This window comes from Panthera tigris, chromosome A2 (genome assembly GCF_018350195.1).
Source record: "Panthera tigris isolate Pti1 chromosome A2, P.tigris_Pti1_mat1.1, whole genome shotgun sequence".
NCBI classification, from domain to species: Eukaryota; Metazoa; Chordata; class Mammalia; order Carnivora; family Felidae; genus Panthera; species Panthera tigris.
The window spans coordinates 31,064,652-31,090,834 of record NC_056661.1 but is presented as its reverse complement, the minus strand read 5'-3'; the positions used below and the strand labels follow the sequence as shown (position 1 = coordinate 31,090,834).

Sequence of the window (26,183 nt, the reverse complement as noted above, 5' to 3'; positions counted from 1 at the left end):
CACAATGGAATACTACTCGGCAATGAAAAAGAATGAAATCTTGCCATTTGCAACAACTTGGGTGGAACTGGAGGGTATTATGCTAAGTGAAAGAAGTCAGTAAGAGAAGGACAGATATCATATGTTTTCACTCATATGTAGAATTTGGGAAGACTATGGGAAAAGGAAAGGGGAAAAAATAGTTTCAGAGAGGAAGGCAAACCATAAGAGACTCTTAAATACAGAGAACAAACTTAAATACAGAGAACAAACAAACTTGATCGGGGCTGGGGAGGTGAAAATGGGTGATGGGCATGGAGGAGGGCACTTGTTAGGATGAGCACTGGGTGTGGTAAGTGATGAACCACGGGAATCTACTCCCAAATCCAAGAGCACACTATACACTGTATGTTAGCCAACTTGACAGTACGTTATGTTAGAAAAAAAAAGAATGCCTGAGGTTTGGAAAGTGGAAAGAAGCAAGGAGTCAGATCTTGGTGGATTGGGAACATTATAGGGTGAGACCAGGGGTGAAGGTCTCCCTCCTGAAAGAGTTTCTTCACATTATGTATGTGAGGCTTACCATGCTGGACTAGGAAGAAAAGGGGAGATAAGGCGGAGGGACTTTCGAAGTTACAATAATTTTACAATGAGTAGAAGTTTTTGTGAAAGTCTGTCTCAAAGGCTCAGGCATTGACCTGTGTGCGTGTGTGTGTGTAATTTAAACTCAAGAACACAGCGTGGACATAGGGGATGTGGGTCCTTGAAACACACTTTTAGAAGCTTTTCTCAAAAAGTTGCTGGTTGACAATAAAAAGTTGACACACAGATTACAAGGATATTGGGATGTTGGGATTTTATGTTTATTTAGGTATAATTCACATATAGCAAAATTACCCTTTGTAGCATACAGTTTTAAGAGTTTGACAAATGTAGGCAGTCATGTAACCACCACCACAATCGAGATATAAAACATTGCCATTCCCCCCCAAAAGTTCCCTTGTGCCCGTTTGTGGACAACTCCATTTCCCGCCCACAGTTTTGGCATCCACTGATCTTTTTTTTTTCCCCTCATGTAGTTTCGCCTTTTGCAGTAAAGCTTCTCTGACCTTTAAGCTCAGGTAATGTGATAAACACTTCTAGCATCCTGGTGCCCTTATAATTATAGTGTATATGCAATTGACATCCATTGTTAAATATCCACCTCTTCTGCTAGACTTCTGCAGGCATGTCTGAGGGCAGAGAGTATGTAGCTAGGGCGTTACTGTATCCTCAGTACCATCCAGAAAAGGCTGAACAAACATTCATTCATTCATTAAGTGATAACTCAAAGACTATAAGGAAGATGCTCTAAGTCACTATTGACTAAGCAAAAGCAATTTGGTACCCAGTGGTATCAAATGTATCCTATTGTAAAGCACCCAGAGACTAGATCATTCAAACATTCCTGGAGAGTATGCAGGCACTTTTGGAGTTATTGGGTCTAAATATTAGCAATCAGAACCATCCCAGGCAATCCCAGATTCATGGGATTAATTGCTCAATTAGCTAAAAATAAAATGGAAAAGTCTTCAGTCATTTAACAGTCTACTGCCATTATTTTGTTTACTTGCATATTTAATTTTTTTTAAATGTTTATTCATTTTTGAGAGAGAGAGAGAGAGAGAGAGAGAGAGAGATAGAGCATGAGTAGGGGAGGGGCAGAGAGCGAGGGAGACAGAATCCAAAGCAGGCTCCAGGCTCTGAGCCATCAGCACAGAGCCTAACGCAGGGCTCGAACTCGTGAATTGCAAGAGCATGACCCAAGCTGAAGTGGAACGCTTAACCAACTGAGCCACCCAGGTGCTCTGATTGTATTTTTAAAGCTGTTTACTTCATGATTTTTACACTCCATATATTTTGTAGCAACTCTGAAGTTACAGTGATGCTTAAGAGCAAAATCATGAAATCCTCAAAATCAAGCTTATTTTCAGTGTGCTCGTCGAGTTCAGAAAGGAGGTCTTTGTATTTTGGTTTTGTTTCTTGTCCCTGTGAGAATAAAGAATAAGTAAAAACCGAATTCATTGTGCCACCTTGGTTTTACAGATAACAAGCAATTAAGAAACATGTTATTAACATGTTCTTGTAACATGGCATAACACGGTAGTAACAATATGATGTCAAGTTGTTACCAGGGCTACCAGTGGGGCACTGTGTTAAATCTTTTCATGAGTTATTTCACCGAATTTCCACAGTGACCTTATGAATATATGACTATTATCCCCACTTAACAGATGAGCATCAAAAGACTCAGTGAGAATTAAGTCACTTGCCCTAACCTAGGCAGCTATTGGTGTGAAGCTAGAGTTCATGGTCTTGGCCGCCTGATTCTGGAGCCCACACTCTTAACTACTAACCATCTGCCTCTCTAGAAGCACAGATATGTTACATTTTTCACAATTTCAACATATAATCTCTGTTATGAGAGGTATTCACTCCGTGTTCTAATGAACAATAAGATCGTCCAGAAATACGAAATTAAAAAATGCTCATAGAAAAATCTGTGCTTTGGAAAATTGTCCAGCGTTCAGTGTCATCACAAATCACACCCAAGTCTATAGTCCTCCTAAATAGATTGAGGGGAAACATGTGAGTAGTACATCCACGAAGAGGCTTTTTAGTTTCCAACCACAGCCTGTGAAATATCCTCCCAAGTGGCATTAACAACATTAAGGTCGTTTGATTCTCTGGTATTCTGGGCTGTGTTTGCATTTAGTTCAACCCCAAATGCTCAGCCATGTGCTAGCTGTAAAAAGCCATCACAGCAACGACTAAAGCACTTTAGGAATAATGATACATTCCTCTTACCGACTAGACCATTCTTGTCTCTCCAGGCTGGTTGTCCTCAAGAGGTCACACCTAACAGTGAAGGCAAAAAGAGTTTCCCCTGCCTCGCTCCATGACAGCTGAGTGCTCTGTGGACATGGTGGGGCCCACAGCAGAGACAGGACTACTTACTAGTGGAAGGACACACTGCTCAAAGGTCAGAGGCAGCTGTAGATCTTCTCTCTTTTTTTTCTATGTATTTTAAGTACCTGGGAGCTGGCCCAGGTAGTTCTCTTGGGGCCTGATCAGCCATCTTGTTTCTGTATCTTCTTATCAGTGCGTATAAATGCTCAGTTTTATTTTATCTGACTGACTATAGAGTGTTAAGATCCCCCCAAATTATGTTAGGCTTGTGAGAAAGGAGATGTTCCTCTCAGAACCCAGGCCTCAGCCCAAAGTGCCATCTCAGTTAACCAGAGAGCTCCACATAGGGATGTAGGAGAAACCCCAGTTAGTCATTAAGGGGCTGCGGTCTCTTGCCGTTGACGTGTGTGCCCCTACCTGCCCTGAGGAGTCTCACAGAGCTGGGTGCTAGGTCCAAGGCAGCGTCCTGACATTACTCTCCATGTTTGCTCCTTAAAGTTAAGTTACCACTATTAATACTGAGAATGTCCTAGAGTCCCCTGAAATATGGCTTCTGCTTTCTGTCATCTTGAGCAGAGAGCAGGACTTCACATGAGGCCTGGATAGGTCTGCTGCCGGAGATCCAGAAATTGTCTGCCTCTTTCAAGTTTAATCTACACTGAGGGACATGATTTGGCTCTAACTTTCTTTTACCCTTGGCTGTTCTCAGAGGGGATGGTGAATTACAGCAGGAACCCCCTGGTCCGAGGTTTCTCTTTCCACAGTTCGAGTTGCCTGGGTCAACTGTGATTTGGAAGCAACCATTCTCCTTCTGATGATCATCAGAAGGTCAATGGAAGCCTAAGTTGACGTGACAGTGCTTACGTCATTTACCTCCCTTCCTCTCAGTCACGTGGCATCTTATCATCTCACATGCCCACCGGAAGGGTGAGTACAGTACGATAAGGTATTTTGAGAGAGAGACCACGTTCACGTAACTTCTACTAGAGTATATTGTCATTGTTCTATTTTATTATTATTGTTAGGAGTCTCTTACTGCATCTAATTTATAAACGGAACTTTATCATAGGTGTGTGCATAAGGAAAAGCAGTCTAGAGAGGCTTCTGTACTGTCTGTGGTCTCAGGCATCCAGGGGGGCCTGGGAACTGTCCCCTTACATGGGGTGGGGAGGGGTAGGTGGTGCGATTGTACATCAGGATGACCATCCACTAGGTCCTCATTTTCATACATGTGAAAAGCTCCCTGAAGATCTGCCCAGCCACCAAGTATGAGGCCTTTTTCTCTCTAGAATGTGTCATCTCTTTTGGCCTCTGATGTAGGCAAGTGTTATAGGATTTCTTCACCCACGCTTTCCTTAAAGGCTCCCCAGAACTTTTTACCGCTTGGCAAATTCTTGCCTGATACTTCTGGCTACAAAGATTTTTCTTAAAAAAAAAAAAAAAAAAAAAATCAAATAATCATACAAATAATACTTATTCTTCCTGAAATTGAAAATGTGTACTCTTTGGGAGCCTGGATGGCTCAGTCGGTTAAATGACCCTTGAGCTTGGCTTGGGTCATAATCTCATGGTTCGCGAGTTTGAGCCCCAAAACGGGCTCTGCACTGACAGCACGGCTGCTGCTTGGGATTCTCTCTCCCTCTCCCTGCCCCTACCCCGCTCGCTGTCTCTCTCTCAAAATAAATAAAATTAAAAAAAAAAAGAAAGAAAGAAAATATGTACCCTTTGACCGCTATCAGTTCACTTCCTCCTCCCCCTCCCCCTCCCCCTGGGAACCACATTCTATTCCCTGTTCTAATGAAATTGAGTTTTTATAAAATCACTTTATTTGTGGAATAAAAAAAAAAAGTCGATTTCTCACACAGTCTTTTGAAATAATCCAAGATTCACAGGAAGTTGTCCCCTTGGCCCACCTTCCCCCAGTGGATGACACCAGATATAACTGTCATATGCTAGAGCCAATACATTTATATTTTCATGGAATTATAGTACTTATTTTCGTAGTCTCTCCGAATACCCATAGAACTTTAGAGACTGCTTTAAGTCTTTTTCTTGCTCTACCTACTAATATTGGTGGTCTAGACTCTGTACGAACCCCTCTTTTCTTCTTATGCATGTCCCCTCAGCCAGCATTTCCCTAAGTATGCTTGTAGAGTGTAACGCAGTTTTAGGTGAGGCAGGATGAAATATTAAATACAAGTTAGTAGTCATCTATTATTTTACTACCTTCCACTCTTACCCATTGAATTAACACTTAGAATAGTGATGTTATTAAAAAGAGATAATTCTAAGTTTATTTACTGAGAGAGAGAGAGAGACACACACAGACAGACAGACAACAGGTGGGGCAGGAAGAGAGGGAGAGAGAGAGAGAATCCCAAGCAGGCAGTGCCCTGACTGCAGAGCCCAATTCGTGGCTCAAAATCACGAACCGTGAGATCATCACCTGAGCCCAAATGAAGAGTCGGGTGCTTAACCGACTGGGCCCCCCAGGTGCCTCAGTGATAAAGTATTCTTATAAAATAAATTTATTTAAAAAGAAAGTTAACTTAAAGAAGAAAAGTTCTAAGTGAATTATAATACAGACTCTAGGCAGATATGGGAAAGATATTGAAGGAGGTATTCAAATGACTGAAGGTTGGAAAATACGCCTCTAGGTAATTTAGGTCACTCCCTTCAGGTCAGTGACTGTTCATCTACTGCTAACTCTGACTTCTGAATTGCGAACACAAATCTCTATTCTGACCTCCCAAGTCATATGTCCTGTTGCTCTGTTTCTCCTCCGGAATGTTTCATGGACATCTTAAAATTGACAAATTCTGATGGAACTCATCATTTCTCCTCCCACCCCCACCTCACCTCAAATATGCTTATTCCCCAATCTTTGACTTCTCTGGAAATGAGGCCACCACCCATTTCTTCCCACAGTCGGAAACTGGGGTGTCATAATTTGCTCTTCCTGTCCTTCAACCCTATAGCCAGTCAATTATTGGATCCTGTTCATTCCACCTTCCAGATGTCTCTCCTGTTCAGCACCCTAGTCCCGACATTATTGGCCTCTGTTTGGAGTGCTTCCTCACAGACACTCTTTCTTTGTCCCACCCCCACCCAGACCCCTACCCCAATCCCATCTGCAGGTGATGTAATTTCTTCACCCTTGATTTAGAAACATTCCTGGCTTCCTCCTGCTCTCAGGCTATGCCTTTGTAATTTTGCTTCTCTCCACCTTCTCAGCCGCATCGCCTAGTGCTTCCTACTTTCCTTTCCCTTCTCGGCTCTCCCAGATCTTTGACCTGCCTTACAGGATTTGCATATGCCATTGCCTCTGCTTGGAATGCTATGTTCTCAGTGCCCACCCTCCTCCCTTGCAAAACTAACTCTTGCTCACTCTTCAGATCTCAGCTATACCACCTTTATTTTCCAGGAGAGCTTCTTTGACTGACTGCCCCAAGATGGTCCCTCTGTTTTACTCTTTCGATGCATGCCATACTGTTTCATGGTTATTTGCATATTTCTAATGACCTTTTCAGCATCTCTCTCTACTCTGCTAAGTTTTTTTTGAAGCTTATTTATTTTGAGAGAGAGAGAGAGAGAGAGAGAAACAGCATGAGTGGGGGATGGGCAGAGAGAGAGGGAGAGACAGAGAATCCCAAGCAGGGTCTGCGCTACCCGCACAGAACCTGCTACGGGACTTGAACTCACAAAACCATGAGATCATGACCTGAGCTAAAATCAAGAGTTCCACGCTTAGCCAACTGAACCACCCAGGCACCCCTCTACTCTGCTGGATTTTTAGCTTGTTCACTGCATTAACTTCAGTGCTCAGTTCACTTCCTGGCAAACGGTAGGTGTTCATTAAACATTTGTTGAATGAAACAATAGGGCCCTTTCGCTGGAGTTGTTGGCTCTTTGGGCCACCCAGTATGGCGTGGCCCCCGTTTCTTCATGCCTGTTCGTTTTCTCACCTCCGTGAAATTCCTAAATTGGGTTTGCAGCAGATTTTTGGCAGTAGCTTTTCCAAGTTTACCATCAGGGTCAGAAGAGTTTCTGAAAATCAGAGCAATGGTAGCAATGGCCTTTTCCAGATCTGAGCCCTTCCTGAGAGCTGTGAGGGAAGAAACGTACAATGATGTAGTCTAGGTTAGAAATGGTTCTTCCCCAGACACAGGGTTGTATTTTCCGAGGGAACTGGGATGAGCAGGGTTGGAAGACGTATGTCAATGTGGCCCTGCCCTTGGACTCTTTGCCCCCTATCTGGGAGTGGGATGTAGGGACATCTGACACCAGGTCCTTAAATAATTGAAACAAAAGTTCCTTCAGGAGCAATAAGAATTAGTAGAATCAGGATAAGATTTACCACCTGCTTGTCATGTGACCTTGGGAAAACACCTCACCTCTCTCACAGTTGGTTTTTTGATCTGCAAAATATTTAAAGGGTACCTGCTTGGCGCTAGGCTCAGTCCCTAGCACTGAGGGTACCACAGTGAATAAGACAGAGTCCTGCTCTTGTGGAGTTTATATTCGATGTCAATCAAATCATCACTTCAGGCCAGTGTGATAAAGGAGAATAGCATTTGAAACAAGCTCTTTGATATCATGATGGATAAGGGACCTCTTTGACCTAAGGCCTCAAACATACTGATTTCCCAGCTGGTTTCTCTGGTTTAAACTCCTTGAAAGGGCGATGCTAACTCATTCCTTTCTAGTGGGTAGCACCCAGTGGACACTGAGAACTACACAAGGTATAGCAAAAAAAAAATTGTATGTTCTCTGTCCTCTGAGGCTCTAACACATCCTCTATTATAGAACTTCTCTCATGTTATAGTTACCGTATTAAAAAAAAAAAACCTTTTTAAATATTTATTCTTGAGAGAGACACACACGCACACAGAGCACGAGTAGGGGAGAGGCAGAGAGATAGAGAGAGAGGGAGACACAGAATCCGAAGCAGGCTCCAGTCTCCGAGCTGTTAGCACAGAGCCCGATGCGGGGCTCAAACCCACAAACTACGAGATCATGACCCGAGCTGAAGTAGGATGCTGAACTGACTGAGCCACCCAGGGCCCCAGTTACTGCATTTTTAATGGCCTTTCTTCTCAACTACTTTGCAAGCCCTGTGAGGCCAGGGAATCATATCTTTCTTCATCACTGTATTCCCAGTGACCAACACAAATTCCTGCTATATAGTAGGTGCTAGGACATGCCATTTAATGAATAAGAAGAAAAGAAAAACAAAATCCTACCATTTTTAACCCAGGTACTATGCAACAATTGTTTATACAAAGAATGATGATCAGACAGAATAACACAACTTTTGTATTGAGCACCCACTATATTTCTAATATTTTCCCACTCAGTACCCAGATGTGGCCTCTGCTCTTTTACAATATACTTTACAATCTAATGAGATAATAAGTAATAATAAGATAAGTGCTTATGCATGTATTTGCTTTTATATACATTCAATAATTATTTCTCTATATACATATATAACATGGATTTACAGCTCGTGATGTATGAGGCAAAAAAGGCACAGAAACAGGAAAAAATTTAAAAAATACATCTGGGGGAGTGGCTGGGTGGTTCACTTGGTTAAGCATCTGACTATGGCTCGGGTCACCTTTTGTGAGTTCAAGCCCCTCTGTGCTGACAGTTTAGGACCTGGAGCCTGCTTCAGATTCGTGTCTCTCTCTCTCTCTCTGCCCCTCCCCCACTCATGCTCTGTCTCTCTCTCTCTCCCTCAAGAAATGAATAAAACATTAAAAAAAAATTACATCTGGGAGGAAAACTACTTAGATAGCTGGTCTTGGATGTCTCTGTGAGTAGATGAACATTTAAGACCTAATGGATGAGAGGGATCCTGCCATGTAAAAGGGTTGGGGTGGGTGGGGTAGTCAGGCTAGGATTAGGGTTGTGCCGAATGTCCCAAGCTCAAGCAGAATAGTGAGGGCTCGGATTAGAAGGAGTGTGGCACATCGGGAGAGCTGAAAGGAGACGGCTGTGACTGAAACCTAGAGGAAGGAGGTTTGGTTAAGAAAGGAGAACAAGACCATGGAGAGCTTACAGCCCATAGAAAGGCATCAGACTTTTCTTTGCAAACATTTTCTCCCAGTTCATAAACTGTTGGGTTTTTAATCCTTTGAGATCTTTTGTGGAGGAATTGTTTCCAATTTTTATCAAGTCTGATTTATCAATGTTTCCTCTTCTGAAAGAGTTGTCCTATGTAAAGTTAAAAGTTTTGTCATTGTATGGTCTACATTTAAATCCATGGCCCATTCTGAGTTCATGTTTCTAGAAGGTGTAAGGCTTAGGTGGAGGTTCAGGTTTTTAACCGGCGGAGGACCAGTTGCTTTCCACAGCTGGTGTTGAAAATGCTATACTTCCTTTGCTGAATTGCCTCGCATCTTTGTCAAACATCAGTTGGGCATATTTGTATGGGTCAGTGTCTGGGTTTCCCGTTCTGTTTCATTGATCTGTACATCTGTCCCTCTGTCAACATCGCATTTCTTTGATTCCAGTAGCCATATAGTAAGCCTTAATATGGAGGAGAGTGAGTCCCCCACTTTCTTCTTTTTCAAAATTATTTTAGCTATTTTAGGGCTTTCCATGTATATTATTTACGACTTGCAGTAAGCCTTAAGAGAATTTTTTTTAAGTTTATTTAGAGAGAGACGGAGAGTGCTCAGGGAGGGGCAGAGAGAGAGGAGAGAGAGAATCTCAAACAGGCTCCATGCTGTCAGCACAGAGCTGAATGTGGGGCTTGACCTCATGAACCGTGAGATCGTGACCTGGGATGAAACCAAGAGTCTGACGCTTAACCGACTGAGCCACCCGGGCGCTCAAGCTTTAGCAGAAATTTGACGAGAATTGCTGTATTTACTGTGTCAACTCTTCCAGTTCAGGAACACAGTATGTATCTCCATCATCATAGCACTTTACAGATGAAGCAAGGATGTGACCTCGCTGGGGACCCACCACTAGTAAGTGGCAGAGCTTGAATTTGAATCCTGGTCAAAAACATAAGCCTCCTGCAGAGATTTTTTTTTTTTTTTTCTGCCTGTCTTCTGCTCTGTGGCACCTGGAATCTTTAGAAAAATGCCTGGCAAATGGTACATGCTTCACATATATTCATGGAATGAGTGTCTGCCAAATCTATGTCCTTAGCTTCTTAGTCCCTGATTTCTTCCCTCGTTCCCAATGCTCAGTCTTACCTGCCTATGATTCTGCTTGACATTTCCCACTTCTGTCTGCTCACCCAGTGGCTGGGCCTCCATCTAGCCTAGAATGCCAACCTCAGAACATTCCCTGCTTCTTTGGATTTTATTGTTAGCTTTTTCTCCCCCTCTTCCCCATCCTTAGCCATCTCTTCCCTTCACCTCTGTCGCATCCCTGATACCCACAGTCAGAATTGAGATGCTTCCCGATTACCCAACACTCTGCGGCTCGTCGAAATACATGGAGATGAGCATATTCCTCTAGCTTGGGTCTGTCTTTCCTGGGGTGTGTGCTTGAGGAGGTGGGACGCTATATGGCGGTAACCTTGAACTTAAGTGGCCAAAAAATAGACTCCATTTATTCTGTCTTTAAGAAGCAAATTGCTTAGAGGAAATACCTTAATTCCTTAAGAGGTAAACATTCCTTCTGTAATTTTGACCAGTTGATTCATTAATTAATAACCAAGAATAAATTAGAGAAGGCTTTAGTATGAGCTGCTCTATCCTCCAGGCTCTTTCTGGTGAGGAAGGGGTATATTTCCAGTCCGGAGTGGGCTTGCAAATAATGACAGACACCCTCCTTGTTTATTGCGTGCCAGGTTCCTTTCACACATAATCTTATTTAATGCTTAGTAAAACCCACAGAGGTAAGTGTGATTTGTGTCTCAATTTTACATATTGGAAACTGACACATGGAGAGATTAAGAGTTTTAAGGTCATATCGCTCAGAAGTGGCAGAGGAAACATTTGAAAGTCTGATTTCAAAGACCACAGAAAGATCTGCCACTTTGGAGTATCTCTTTATAAGGCCACCTCCGTGGAGGCTGTGGAACCAGACATTTTCCAAACCTTCGAGGAACTCGACGTCTGGCTGCCTTCTAGATGGGGACTCCATCTGGACTAGCCAACTCCTTTTTCCTTCTCCTCCATTCGTTTGAACCCGGCAGGCAGTTTTTGTCCTGACTATAAAATAGCATATGTTCATGGTAAAAACTGAACTAGAAAACATCACATATGAAAGTTAACAAGGCACTCTGGTTATCTTACCAACACCGATGATACTTTGCGAGATGTTTTGTTTTTCTGTTTTTATGGCTGGGTTCTTCCCTTACTAAACCCAGCGTGTTGCCTTTTAATTCCTGTCTGCCTCACAGAGTTGTGAGCAAATATGTGAAAGCATATTGTAAAGGGCTAAGTCCTAATAAAAATGCAAGGGCTTGATGCTTCTCTTTTGGTGTCTTTTATCAGCTTTCTTGCCTCTGGAAGGGGTGTATCAGAGAGGGTGTTAAACGAGGTACTTCATGTCGACCTCTCCTGTTATTTCCGACCTCGCTTCTTATGCTTTGATAATACTAAACTGTGGGTAGTCCCCTTACTCACTCTGTTCTCCCAACAAGTACTTTTTGGCAAATATTTATTACCAGGCTCTGTCTTACTTCTAGGGATAGAACCGTGAACAACAGCAGTGGAGACATTCTAAGTTTCCTGGTGCTTGTGTTCTGGAGGACAGTTGTAAACGAATGATCACGGAGCTGGTATTCTACGTGTCAGCCCCTCCTCTGTAGGATACACAGGGTTCAACTCACTTAATTCTTACATCAGCCTTCGTAGGTAGGTTCCCGTATCATCCCCACTCTATAGAGGAGAAAACTGAGGCACAGCAAGGTTAGGTAGCTTGCTCGAGGTCACACAGTCTGGTCCCTCCCCATGATGCACACTGCCTTTAGATATTGTTTTTCAGGCAGTGTATTCTGTACGACTCTTTCTGCCACCCCCGGATTGGGCAACAGGTCCCTCTTCTGGGCTTCTCGATTTCCCCAGACATACATTTATCATAACCCTCACACTAGAACACTCTTCAGCTATCTAAATTTCCTTCTAGGTCAGTGCTGTCCAAGAGAAATGTAATGTGAGCCGTAATGATAATCTAAACATTTCTGGTAGCCACATTAAGAGAGTAAAAGGAAACATACAAAATTATTTTCATAACACATTTTATTTAACCCAGTGTATTAAAAATATTACCACTTGGGGCACCTGGGTGGCTCAGTCGGTTAAGTGTCTGACTTTGGCTCAGGGCGTGATGTGGTGAGTTTGAGCCCCATGTCAGGCTCTGTGCTGACAACACAGAGCCTGGAGCCCGCTTCCAATTCTGTGTCTCCCTCTGTCTCTGCCCCTCCCCTGCTCACGCTCTGTCTCTGTCTCTCTCTCAAAAAGAAACATTAAAAAAAATTTTTTTTTAAATATCATTTCAATATGTAATCCATCTAAACAAATTATTGAAACAGGCTCCATTTTGTTTTATATTAAGTCTCTTAAATCTGACTTATCTATTACACACATTTCAGTGCTCAGTACCTTCATGTGCCTAGTGGCTGCTCTATTGGATGGAACAGTTCTAGACTGCACACTCCCAAGGGCAGTTACTACATTTTATTTATCTGTACGCTCATTCCCAGGCCCTGGAGTGTTGTGGGCCTTAGTGTACGTGTGTTGGACTGAGCTGACTGGAACTTCAGGGCCAGCCTCTGCCTCTTTCTCCTCACCTGCTGTGGAACGTGGGACACAGATCTCAACCCTGGATCTAGCAAGTACCTGACACATTAGTGTAATAGGAACACAACTCTCAGTACAGCAAGGTGTCAGAATCCCCTCATTTTAGAACTTTTCCTAGTAGCAGTTAGTTTTGCAAATGGAGCGATGGAGACCCATGGGAGAGAAGTGGTCTGTCCAAGTTCACACAGGTAGTGTGCGGCAAGAATAAAAACTGGGTCTCTTTTTTTCCTGTCTAGGTCAGTAGTTTCCCCAATACTCTAGTGCTTCTCAAACTTTTCTGCCACAAAACTGCTTTGGATTCTAGAGGCAGAGATGTACTCGTCCCCCTACTCCCACCCTCAAGAGGTCAAGGGCATACACCCAAGTAGCCAGCAGAGAAAATGTGGGTTCTCACCTCTACTTCATCCTCTATCCCTGCCTTATTTCAATGAATAACGTTTAGAACTACTTGCCATTGAATAAAGCACATTCTGGGAAGTTGAGCCATGTTTATCCTGTGTTTTTTTAGGACATGGGAATAAATGTGGCCCAATGGTCCAATGCTAGGAATCTGGTGCTAAGAGTGGTGCACACGTGTGTGTGTGTGTGTGTGTGTGTTCAGGGGCAGTGAGGGTGATGGAGAGTTACTACTCCCCTCAACTTCCTAGAAGGGATAAGTTGTATTAGAAATGCGGGACAAGTATCACGAGTGTCCGAAATTGTGTATATTGTAAAACAGAATAGGTTTTCTGTTGTCATAGTATAAAAACAATTGTTCCATCAAGATGGAGATTTACTTAAGTAAAAATACCAAGTCTCCTTTGGAGACGTTGGCCAGCCGTTTAGGAAGAAAAACAGTTTCAATATAGTCATATCCAAGTTTATGCTTGTTATTCTGTGAACATTTTAAAGCCACAGATTTTGGAATAAGATAATGATCCGAGTATATGAGTGGGGTTTTTTCTTAATATTACCACGGAAAGAACAATATGTTAGTTCTAAAGATATTTTACCTATAAAGTTGAATTCTGAGTGTAAATATTTCTATTTTGAGAGTTGGCAACAGTTTTCACTCGACCAACAAGGGGCAGTTGGGGGTTGTTTGCATTCTGAGTTCCAATGACCATTCACGAGTTAGATATTGATGGTCTTGCTCTGGATGGTCTTGCTCCGGAGGATGCTACCCATAGACAGGCAACTGCGCGTGTGGGAAGAACACTGAATTAGGAGTCATGGGATCCATGCTTTCAGCTTGGCCTTTAATGGACTAACTTGGGGCAAACTAATTCCTATCACTGGACTTCAGTTCTCAAAAGAGTTCTATAAAAAGAACATGGGTATTTGATGATTTGTCCACAAGGTCTCTTACATTTCTGGCATCCTTTGCCGTCCTGTTCTTTTTAACTCCCGGTGCACTATCATGGTAGAGGGGAAATACACACATCCCAGTCACTCCAAGTCTTACCTTTCACTGAAGCCAGTTGTTTGGATACTGAAATGCTGCCAACAAAATGAAAGAAACATAAGGATTTTGGAGACTGGGTATTCATCTCTGCGTTGAAAGTAAAGCAATACAATGATTTAAAAATCAACTTATTTTCAGTAAGCTTTCACTGAACCTTCTAGTGCAGCAGCCATCTGTCTTGCAAACTCCATTTCCTCCTGGCCACATAGGAAAGAAGTGCTTAAACGTGCCTCCCCCACACATCCTGGTCTTTCTTGCGTTCATGTAACCACATGACTAAATTCCCTCCAATGGGAAAGGAGTAGAAAAGAGTGATCACCTTTCATGTGAGCTCTTCTCTGTTCTCTCTTATTTACAGCTGACTAACACAGAAATTATCAAGGACACCTTGGAACCCACATGTTGAAACCACAAGCATCCTTATCCTGGGTCCCTACAAGGCTACATGGAGTCAGTCTGCCACAAACCTGGAATCCCCACTCCGGACTGTCACATGAGAAAGAAAAAGAAAATAACTTCTTGTTCCATAAAACACTAAGGATTTGGAGTTTATTTATGTGCCCCAGGAGCTGAGCCTACCTAAGAGTCTAGGTCCTCTGTTGGAGGGAGAGGATACATCATGAATGATGGAGACATGTTCCTGCACTCTTGGGGCCTAAAGTCTAGTGCAGAAAGCAGACTTCAAACACGTAATTCAATACAGAGGACTGGCAGAGCATTTACAGAGGGCAGGGAAGAACTAACCAGTCTACAGGTCCGAGTAATGGCATTTTATCTGAGCAGTAGGTGAAGAAGGAGGAAGAGTGTTCCAGGCAGAGGAAACAATGTGCATTAAGGCTCTGAAATGGGAGAAGGCAGGCCATGATCAAAGAACCAAAGGAAGCACAGAGTTGCTAGAACCCGGAGAAGGATACAGATGGTGGTGGAAGGGGAGGCTGCAGTCAAGGGCCGGGGCCAGAGCCTGCTGAATCCTATGAAGGACTCTGGGCGTTATCCTAAGGGCAGTGGGAAGGAAGGGAATGGCATGATCACGTTTGCATTTGGGGAAGTTGTTCCACCTGATGTATCAGAAAAAGATTGGATAAGGGGCCAGATAGGAGGCAGGAAGATGAATCTCACTCCCTTACAAGTTGCAAATCAAAATTTCCTCCATATTTCAACCCCAATGGCTTTTGAGAAAGCCAGTAAGAACAATAGTACTTGGTCGTATCTTAGACAACCCCTTAAAGAAAATTTTTGGGTTGAAGATCTGGTTTTGGCATTAACTAGTCAAGATCTCATCACCTTGGGGGCCTCATTATTCTTGTTTGTAAAATTAGGAAGCTGGACTCTGATATTTTACACCTTTCATGGTCTTCTTGGTGAGTTCCTCTTAGTTTTCTAGAAATTTTACACCCTTATCATCCCCTTCATATAATGTGCTATCTTTTTACTTTGCATATAGTATACTTGCAACATCACTTGTGTTATTTTCTATTGTCATGATCTCCTCCCATTAGTCTGTGAGAACTTTGAGGGCAAGAGCTGTGCAGTTTATCTCAAAAATCTTCCCCTCCCTACCTCCCACCTCCACCTAGCAGAATATTGCCGAGCACTTGTGAACTGTTTAAGAGAGTGTTTTGAACTACAGGACATCTAAATAAAATTACATGAGAAAGATTATTTTTCATTTATTAGCCATAGTTTGACACATTTGAATGATATGAATCAATTTCCCTCTGTCACGGATAATCTGCAAGTATTTGTTCCACAGTTAAAATCATTGCTAGTTTTGATTCACAAATGTTTCTCAAGAGGCAATCAAAGATATTTGTGTTGATTGTATCATCTTTTCAGTTTGCAATCAAGGCTGCACATTTGTTCCCTTTGTTTCCCCAATTCAATTTAAAGCTGGATTGGGGTGGGTAATAAGCACCAAATTCGCAATTTCTTGGCCATCAGGTTGACAGGATCTCTTGGGAAATGCACCTGCAGGCTTAAATAAAACTCATTAAAGGAGAGCCACACGTCACTGACCTTTTGGGCATTTTCCTAGGTGCTAAAGTGGATGTTGGGGCTCCAGGAAGACTGGGGTCCCCTTCCAAGTGGAGGGCTTGGTCCTGGGTACTGTGCATACAGCCACACATACTCTGCTTGCCTGTTGTGTGTTGGTCCTTCCTAAGCAACAGTCACTTGCCCACTGTTACTATTGTCATTTACTCCATGACAACTATATAAGGCACTTTTAGAAGAGCCTTTTGCTGGTGTTATTGTATGTAAACATTAAACCATTCATGCGTTCAACAAACGTTTGAGTGCCTACGATAGGCCAGGCACTCTACAAGGTGCTGGGGACACAACAGTGAACAAAACCAGACATGGAGCCTGATCTCAGACAGCTTAGTGGGAAAGACATATTAATCAAGTGATCATGCAAAAAAGTCATACCTGGGAACACTACCATGCAAGAGGATGCTAGGAAATTGGTATCAGCCAGGGAGACCAGGGAGGTGTCCCAGGGGAAGTGATGCTGGATGATGAGTAGGAGTTAAGTAGATGAAAAGTCAAAGGATCTGCATTGTGGGCAGAAGGAATAGCCTGTACTAATCTCAGGGGCAGCGGGGAGTGTGGTGATCAGGAGGGACTAAAGGAAAGGCCAGTGTGGCTGGACCGGAGAGGCTGGTGGGGAGTGAGGCCCTGCCTGAGGAAGAAGAGAAGGCATGGTGGTTAAGACCATGCAGGAGCTGGGAGGCCACGGTAGGAGATTTTCAGTCTAGGCCACAAGGACAGGAAAGTGTTTGTGGTTTTTAAGCAAGGAGGGTAATAAAGTTAGATTTACATTTTGAAAAAAATCACCATAGCTTGTATGTGAAGAATAGCATAGAGAGGTGGGCAGTATAAATGTACGAAGACCGGTGGGAAGGCTACTCCTCTTGTGTTAGCTTAGAGCTCTTTCTGTTAAAAAAAAAAAAAAAACAAAAACAAAAACAAAAACAAAAAAAACCAACAAAAAACCCAAAGAACAAAAAACACAGGGGTTGTGTCAGCTCGGCCAAATAGGTCTGGTTTGAGGAAGAAGCGACCAATGATTATTTATATCACGGGCGAGTTGATGGGGGAGAGCAGACAGATCTCAACGGAAGCTAAGAACAGTCATTGTCCAGGCTGCAAGTTGGCTCCAGGACATTGCTATCTTACTACTACATCACGGGTCACTGTGTCCATAAGGCCATGTCACTCTCTTATCGCTTGCTTCCCTTCATGGGCTTTCTCTTCCCTCTTCCGTCTACCTCTTAACTCTAATTCCCTTAGCATTTTTCATTTAAACTTGAGGTGGGAGGGTGGTGGAGAATTTGGCCTTGGTCATTACTGTTGCCCACGCTGGTCAGAGTTTTAATGCCAGCTCTCTCTGCACGTTGTCAGTTAGCCTGTGCAATGATCTCCATTGGATTAGAGGATACTTCAAGCCAGCCTCACTGCCCAAGTTCAAACTGACAGCTGGTTTCCTCACAGAGGGCTCTGGGTAGGTTTCCCAGAACCTGGACCTGTAACACATATTCCCGATGATTCCGACACGGGCTGAATGGGGGGACTGTTGGTAATGGTCGAAGAGAGGCTCCATGGTGAAAAGGTCTGAGTTGGAATTCTGACTCTGTCACTTACTAGTGGTGTCTGGAATGAACAAGATCTTTCAAACTGCCAAGTCCACTTTGCCAGCTGTACAAGAATACTTTCCTCACGGGGTTGTCGTGAAGGTGGAATGAGTGAATGTTGGTGAAGCAGTCAACACGGTGTCTGATACGTGAGGAGCAACCGACCAGTCGTGGTCATGGAGATGACATTGGAGAGGTCTGTGTCATCAGAGTTCTGGCAGGACACGGAATCTAACTCAGATGGTCCAAGAGACGCCCATGGAAGAATTACCCAGTGGGTGGAGTTAGGAAACTAAGCATGGGTGGTGACACACCGAGAGCCTGGCAACAATAAGAGACCGTTGACATCCTTAGTCCTGAAGGGGCAAGGAGAGGAATTGCATGGTGGAGGCCAGTGACATCGGGATTCCTAGAGCAAGGGCCACTTCACAGCGCTGTGGTTGAAGGAAAGCAGCCACGGCTAGAAATCAGGCAAAATAGGGAGGGGGTGCGGAAGAAGTAGCCTACACTCTGATCTCCAGCCCGGGAAGCCGGGGAGCCTGGGAGGCTGTCTGCAGGAATTAGTCTCCAGGGGCATAGAGGAGGGCCCAGATGGAATAGGAGAGAGGGACAAACAAATGGGCAAGAAGCAGCATGATGATGCAGATGAGCAAGAAAAAGAAGAGGAGGAGGGGAGGGGAGGGGACAGGAAAGAGGAGCAACAAGGCAGGTCTCAGAAAGACATGGCAGCATCTGCTGACAGTTCAGGTGAGAATGTATTATTTTTCTGAAACCATAATCTCGTAACATCATGAAACATACTATTTACACACAGGGCCAAACTGTCCGGAAAAAAAAAAAAAAAAATTCAAAAAGTCCCTCAATCCACCTGGCCCTTTGGCAATAGGAGGGTGTCACAGGAACGTACCGAGGTAGGTACCAGTTTGGGGGGGAAGGAAAGGTGTGGCAGGTCAGCAGGGGTTTCACAAATGATGCCACGTGCATTTACTGACCCGCGCACAAGACGTTTCCCGAAGGGAACGACACGGGGGCTCTTGCACGTGGGCTCAGGGGGCGCAGGCAGTGGACGGTCAGCACAGCGGTAACGGTGCTAGGGTTTGGTGAAACTATTCAAGGGAGCAAGAAGTGTAGTCACAGAAGAGGGTTTTGCTCTCCCACCTTGGTCCGCTGCCCTGCTTTTTATCCTGCCAATCTTAAAGAGCAGATGATGGGAGTGAGGTTCTAAGAGACTGGTCTTTGACAGTTTGGCTTACCCTTTTTTTTTCTGGTGCTAGGTTATTTGGGGCCTCTGGAGTCTCGGCAACTCCGTGAATCACATTTTGGGTAGCCTGACAGTCTCTTGAATTATGTAAAATTTTTACATAGGTGTGCATTTTCCTGCCTGAAAGGACTGCTAGATTTTTCTATGTCTCTTATGACCTCACGGCTGTAGGCAAATGCCACCAGGTTGGTCGTGATGTTTTCTTTTGGGAAAGAACCACCAACGTTCCCCCAAGAGGAACTGGGTGGGAGGACCCTGAGTTCCTCACTCAGTTCATGTGTTTGTTAACGTGTATGCTTTGAGTAACTGGTGTTGTGCCAGGCATTTGATAAAGATTTCTTTTTCTGCTCAACAACCACTAGAAATAGGAGTTGTCATCATTTACAAATGATGAAACACAAGCTTGGAGGTGTTAAAGGACTTGTTCAAAATCCTACCGCTAATAAATGAGTGAGCCTAGATTCAAGCCTAAGGCTGTATGGGCTCAAGCCTGATGCTTTTTTTATTATATCATGTTGCCTCTCACTGCACTATTTGATCATTAAAATTAGAGCTGTAGTCCTTGTTTCCTAAGCTGACATCTAGCGCTCTCTAAATCCTATGAGAAACCGTACTAGAATTTTTCTAGCACAAATTAGCCTCTTCTAATTCTCCAAAGCGCATTTTACCTCTAACACCTCTGACCTTTTGTGTTTGTAATTAGTTATGGTGTATCTTTTCTCCTCATTAGATTTTGGTCATCATCACCATCAATAACATTGAATTAAAACTTCTTAAGTGCGGCTCATTGTCCTATGCCCTCCACATGGAGTTCTTAGAAAGCTCTTTTGGTAGCACGATTATTATCGTTTGCATTGTGTGGATGCCTCACACAGATGAGATCAGGGCTTGCCCAAGAGCACACAATAGGGTTTGGGAGTCAAGAACAGGTCTTTCGGACTCCAGGAATCACACTTTCAACCAGCATCTGCTTAGCAGGGACTACATCTTAATCTTTGTATGTTCCTCTCCGAGTCTAGCATCCTACTCAGGAAATGTTTATGATATTGGACATTTGTGGACTACCGTATGGCCCAGAATCTAGGATGGGACATACACCAAGGAAAGTTGGGCATATACGTGGTCCTGGGAGGTACAGAGTGTCCAGTGCCCCCCTCCCGGCTTTCAGGGGGACCCGAGGAGGAAATGGAATCCCTAAGAAGAGGGTGTCATGCCCAGTAAGGGAAGAGAGGACAAGGAAGAAGAGCGTGTTTCGCCCACAGGACCTCAAAAATGATTCATTTGAATATAGGACAGCTTAGGTATCTGGATATTTGCAATGTTTCCCTTTTGGGGTCATTATGAAAAAAGCTGCTATGAAAATTTTTCTATAAGTATTTTTGTGTACACGTGCACTCCTATCTCTTGGGTATAGATCTAGGAATAGAGTTGTTGGGTCATAGAATAAATTACGTTTCATTTTCTTAGAAACTGCTAGATACTTTTCCAAAAAGGATCACTGCATTTTCCACTTCCACCAGTAATATGTGAATTCCAGTTTTGTGATATCCTCACCAACACGAGGCATGGCCAGTCTTAAGTTTCATTCATTCTGGTGTCACGTGTGGTTGTAATTTGCGTTTCCTTGATGAATGATGATTTTGAGAACCTTTTCATGCTTACTGGCTGTTTGGTTATCCTCTTTGAACTACTACTCATCAATAACAAAAAATTCAAATACACAGAACATGTATAAACTTCAAAACCCACATGTTGAATAAAGAAGCCAGACACACAAGAGAGCATATATGCGGTATGATTCCATTTATATGAAGTTCAAGAACAAGAAAAACTAATTTCAGGCGATAGAAGTGAAAATAGTGGCTACCCTTACAAAGGGAAAGTGACTGTGAGGCAGCACGGGGGGAGTTTTGTGGATAATGAAAATGCTTGATCTCTTGATTCGGAAGGTGGTCACATAGGTGTATACCTGCATAAAAACTTTTTACTTCATGAAGTTTATCAAAACTTTGGCCAAATGAATTCACTTGAAGAACGAAGTTGAGGAAGCTTGGATCACCTCAGTTTGAGACCACCACCAGGGAAGACACTGCTTGTCTTCCGGTACCATGCACTCCTGTGTTTCCACAGCCAAGGGAAGGCAATTGCCCGACTCATCAACACACCAGGGCCCTGATCTGGTCTTTGAGCACTGTTACTCCTTACACGAGGCAAGAATAACGCCTTAGGAAGTTCCTTCTCCAACTCAATAAGGTCTTTAATTCCATTAGTAAAGATGATCCTTTCCTTTCCAATGGGAACTGGATAGGAATAATTTAGTTGACTGAGTTCTTCTTCAATTTTGTTGCCACAAATTCAGCTGAATAAACTGGAACGATGGGCTCTGGGTATTGGGATAACTTGTATCGATTTTTTTTCTCAAGGCCTAATCTAATTCTGTTATTTTATAGCCAGCTCTGCTCTTTTCCTGCAGTATAAGGAAACCAGACACTTCCTTTCTTTCCTGCTGAGACACGATCTTATGTATGTAGCCAGGCAATAGTGATCTAACTTTTGGATGGTAGTGTTATGGCAGCCACTGGCACTGGCCTTTCCCTGGCATTCCCCTTTTTCCTGATCTTGCTAAAGTGGGGAGCTGGTGTAAAGGACAATGAGACCTACATACATAGCTAAGTCCTCTTTTGTTAGCCTATAATTATAGGCAAGAACACAAGATTGTTTTGATAGAAATTTTATACTCCACCTCTATGATCTCCACCCATTGAGTCTCTACTATGTTGTTGTGTTTTTGTATACTTTTCTAAAAATATGGCAAAATACACATAACGTAAAATGTACCCCTTAAACATTTTTAAGTGTACAGTTGAGTGATGGGATGTATATTCACATTCTTTTCTTGCACAAGCATCACCACCACCCATCACCAGAACTCTTTTCATCTTGCACACTGAAGCTCTGTGCCCATTAACACAAAATTGTCCATTTCCCCCCTCCCCAGTGTATCTATATGCCATGCTCTGTTTGTTCCTTCATCCACTGGTGGACACTTGGGTTGCTTGTACTTTTTGGCTCTTGTGAACAATGCTGCTGTGAATATGGGTGTGCAAATATCTGTTTGAGTCCTTGCTTTCAATTCACTTGGGTAAATACCCAGAAATTGAATTTTGGAGCTTATGCTAATTCTTTTAATTTTTTGAGGACCTGCCACACTCTTTTCCATAGCAGCTGTACCATTTTACCTTCCCACCCAGAGTGCATAAGCGTTTCTATTTCTCCACAGCCTTGCCAATGCTAATTTTTTGTTTCTTTTTGTGGTAGCCACTTTAATGAGATAGAATTGCATTGTGATTTTGATTTGCATTTCCCTAATGATGATAGTGAGCATATTTTCACGTGTCTACTGATCATCTGTTTATCTTCTTTGGAGAAATGTCTATTGCAGTCCTCTGCTCATTAAAAATAAATTGTTTAATTGTAGGAATTCTTTATATACCTTAGGAACATTGTGTTTTCTCCTTTAATCCTATTAATAGGGAATAGAAGTATCACTAACTCAACTTTACACATAGAGAGATAAGCTTGCAATTCATCTCCTAAACACGTATTTATTGAGCGCTCACTATGAGTTTGAGGCTATTAAAATCCATGAAGATACAATCGTAAAACAAAACTGACAAAGAGCCCTGCCCTCCTACAGCATACATTCTAGAAGGGAGACACACAATAAACAAGATAAATAGAGAAAATATAGAATACATTATGTTTAGAGAACTTTTAGCCATATTTTTCGGATAGATCAGCAGGCAACAAATTTGCTTAGCGGTGGGGGGAAGGGACGTTTTATTACTACCAGGTGGGGGTAGACATCCAGTTCCCCACGTGGTCTCAGCTGACACCATGGCAGACAAGAGGACTCATTATCAGCCCTGGAGGTTGGAGGTCCTGGCCGCCTTCCCAATCTTCTCAGCCACCACCTTGATGGAGTGTTTGGGGCTACTTACTACAGCCTGAAGAGGGTGGAAGTCTGGACCCATCACTTGACCTTTGCCGGTGTGGGTGTGGGTGTGGGTGTGGGTGTGGCACAGTCATGTGTAATGGTGTTTTTAGCTGAAGCAGAGCGGCTATTGTCTACAAGTTTTCTGTTTTGCTAGGCTCTCTCTTTCCTGTCCCTTCGACTAGAGAGAGCAGGCTTTTGTTAGGGGTTTTTCCCTTTGTGCCCTTTGGTGTTTTGGGTGGGTGATGGCTTTCCCCCTCACCCAGTCTGGAATACATGAGACAAAAGGAAACCCCAGGGAACCCACTGCCCTGTTGCCCGAGTTCCGAGGCCCCTTGAAGATCTGTTTTCTTTTCTCGAGCATTTACACTTGTGTTTGTCTTATGTATCATGTCCAGGCTTTTTAGTTGTACTCAGCAGGAGGATTAGGGAAAATAGGTACATTTCCATCTTCCCGGAAGCAAAGTTCCTCTGCAATGTTGAAAACATTTGCTTGTTTAAATACTTGCTGTATGTTCGTGAACATGCCCAGAGAGCTCAGTGCTTTGCTCAAGAGTCTATTTTCTGATCTGATGGCATACAGTTTATACGATGTCCCCATACTTCTTTGCCACTACCCCATTTGTGGAACTTCACTGCATCCCTGTTCCTACTCATTGCCCTCAGACCGTGTAGCCAGGCATTTATTTGTTTGTTATTTCTCTCTCTTTCTCTAATAAGTTTTATATCTACATTCTGCCGCCCTCTTTCTGCCTGCCCACGCTGTTGTGATCTCATAATAGTGTGCACTGAGATGTCTTGCCTTTATAATGGGCCCTTGCTATTAAAACCCTGTGCTGACAGCCAGCACACTCCCACAGTCGGGTAGAGATTCAGGCAGAATTTGATCCTTCCATGTTATGTGTTTCACGCGACATCTTTACTTGTTTATCTGTTTTTTAATGAAACAATTCTTTCGGATTTGTTTTCCAGAAGCCAGCAGGCACAGGGCCCAAAGCTACTGACAATGCAGAGGGTCTCTTGCCAGACCTTTTTTCTCTCTTCAGTTGGGCATCCGCAAAAACACTTGGAATGACTGTAGCTTTGTCATGGGCCCACCCAGCGAAGTTGCCAGCAGATGGCCGAAAGCATTTTACAGCCTGTCCGATGTAGCAGGCATTAAATTTCTGAATAAGAACGCTGGACATTTGATTGGTCTGGGCTTACAGCCTCTTACAGTGTAATGGGGAAAAAAGCGAGAACCTTCCATTTTCCACTGGCGACTCTCATTATGCAGACTTTTCGGCTGCTCATTTGAGAGGGAGGGACTGGTTCTGATGATCACTAGAACAATCTGGGGCCTCTCATACATAAAACATGCCCTATAATTGCAGTGACGGAGCTGACACACGCGTACGTGTGGAATCGACCCCTATTATCCTGTCAATTAACATGGAAAATTAAACAAGATTTTAGGCTTTGTTATTGTTAGTAATCCACTACTCACTAAGAGGGTCTGGAAGTCTTTGGTTAATCCATGGCTTAATTTAGGATTTTAATACCCACAGGGTGAAGAAATCAGGCGAGACAGCTCAGCGCCACAAAATCTGCTTAAAGAGGTCTGGCTGACAGACTGAAGGAATTGTTCACCCTGGCAAGGAAGCGCTCGCTTGCATTTTCCCCAAATGGTAGCTTATGTGGGGAAAAGGCTTGCTTTCAAAGTCGCCAGAGAGCAGTTAACTATGTACTTTTAATTTATTTTTGAATAGATCATATATTCCCAGGCTTTAAACCAAACATATAAAAGGCCTATAGTAAAAAACCTCTTATTCCTGTGCCCCATCTGATCAGTGCTTTCTTCCCCCAGTTATAACCATCTTAATCTGAATGAGTTGTAAAACCTGAATTTCCGCCCCCCCCCCCCTCAAGAAAATCTTATGCATGGTTTTCATATAGAAGCAGGATTGTTTTAAGTCTTTTAGGGGACCAGGCACAGAATACATGGAGACATAAATCCCTAGCTGTAAAACCAGGGATCCTGTGGACACACGACAGACAGGTTGATGTTTCCCTCCCTGTCTATACCGTGCACCTTTCAGAGCCGTGCGCCTGCTGAGTTCTAATGAGCCACTTTCTGTGCTTTTGAAAGTTGAAGAGGTCATAGCATTGCTTAGCTCGATAATTGGGAGTGTTGTGAGCCTTCCCTATTGTCCTGGTGGAGTTCTTGGCTGTCCCCCCCCACCCCCCGACCCGGTGATTAGTCCTTTCCTCGCTGCTGTGTTCGGTCCACTCTTACGTACTCCTGCCTTCCCCCAGGGAACTGGAGTGTGCAGCCTTCACTCAGATCTTTATTTTTCTCAGTTTAGGTCTCCAGCACATACTTTTCAAACCCAGTGGAAGCGTTTTGTATGCTGCTGTCAGAGTTTGAGACTAATCTGCCGTGAGGAAGTCAAATAGAATGGGATATAAATCTCCACTGGTGCTTCTGTGTTGGAGGGAGTGTGATTTAACCTGGAAGACTTGGATACCCAGAATACTCACAAGATCTATGCATTTTCTGGTGCTTTTGTTTTATTCTATTTTGGGTCGCATTCTCACCATAAGGTGCCTGTGGGTTTAAAAAAATATTGTGTTGATACAATTGCACTTTTAAAATGTAAAACAGCTGGCAATATGTCTCCTAGTGGCATGTTTGTAATTGGACGGATACAAATAAAGATAACAAAGTTGTAAACAGAAATATCCAATCTTGAGTCCAGCAGAGATATTAATACACTGAAGAAGCTATTTGGAGGATTCTAATTTCCCTAACAAAATATGTTTTCTCCTCAGCTCTGACTTAGGAAAGCAGGCATCAGCCCGTTGCCTTGAACTCCTCAGCACCTGTCATGATGATAAACTGTTACATAGCAAGTCTGCTTGAGCAAATCCCACTAACCAATTTTAAGTCTCTCAGCCCTTTGTAGGTTTCAGGGAGCACAGAGTACCTGAAATTACATCCAAATAAGAGTTAGCGGCTACCTTAGTTACCTCCACCTAATTATCATTGACACCACTGATCAGGGAACATTCCTATCTCCTTATACACTCTGAGATTTCTTCTTTCCAAATATCTAATTTGAAACAAGCGTTGCTTTTAGAAAGAATGCACTGGAACACATTTTGGAATGATTTC

The 26,183-nt window shown here is 43.2% G+C and overlaps 1 protein-coding gene across 1 annotated transcript; it reads right to left on the bottom strand.

The window, feature by feature from the left end:
- Nucleotides 1-1,789: 1,789 nt before the first annotated feature.
- On the bottom strand, nt 1,790-16,268 carry SNTN (sentan, cilia apical structure protein). The gene is made up of 4 exons (XM_007084367.3): nt 16,159-16,268; nt 14,143-14,177; nt 6,894-7,033; nt 1,790-2,007 (listed from the first exon to the last, which is right to left on the bottom strand). Exons 1-4 carry the CDS (start codon nt 16,266-16,268, stop codon nt 1,849-1,851), a joined length of 444 nt encoding a protein of 147 aa, XP_007084429.1. The 3' UTR covers nt 1,790-1,848.
- Between the last annotated feature and the right edge of the window lie 9,915 nt (nt 16,269-26,183).

Bases quoted from the DNA above. Each gene is read 5' to 3' on its own strand.
- SNTN (XM_007084367.3), bottom strand. From the start codon at position 16,268: ATGTGTGGCTGTATGCACAGTACCCAGGACCAAGCCCTCCACTTGGAA. The intron at 7,034-14,142 runs GTAAGACTTGGA...CTTCCCTCACAG, and splicing joins ACAACTGGCTTCAGTGAAAG to CTCTCAGGAAGGGCTCAGAT. The intron at 2,008-6,893 runs GTGAGAAAACGA...TTATTCTCACAG, and splicing joins AATTTAGGAATTTCACGGAG to GGACAAGAAACAAAACCAAA.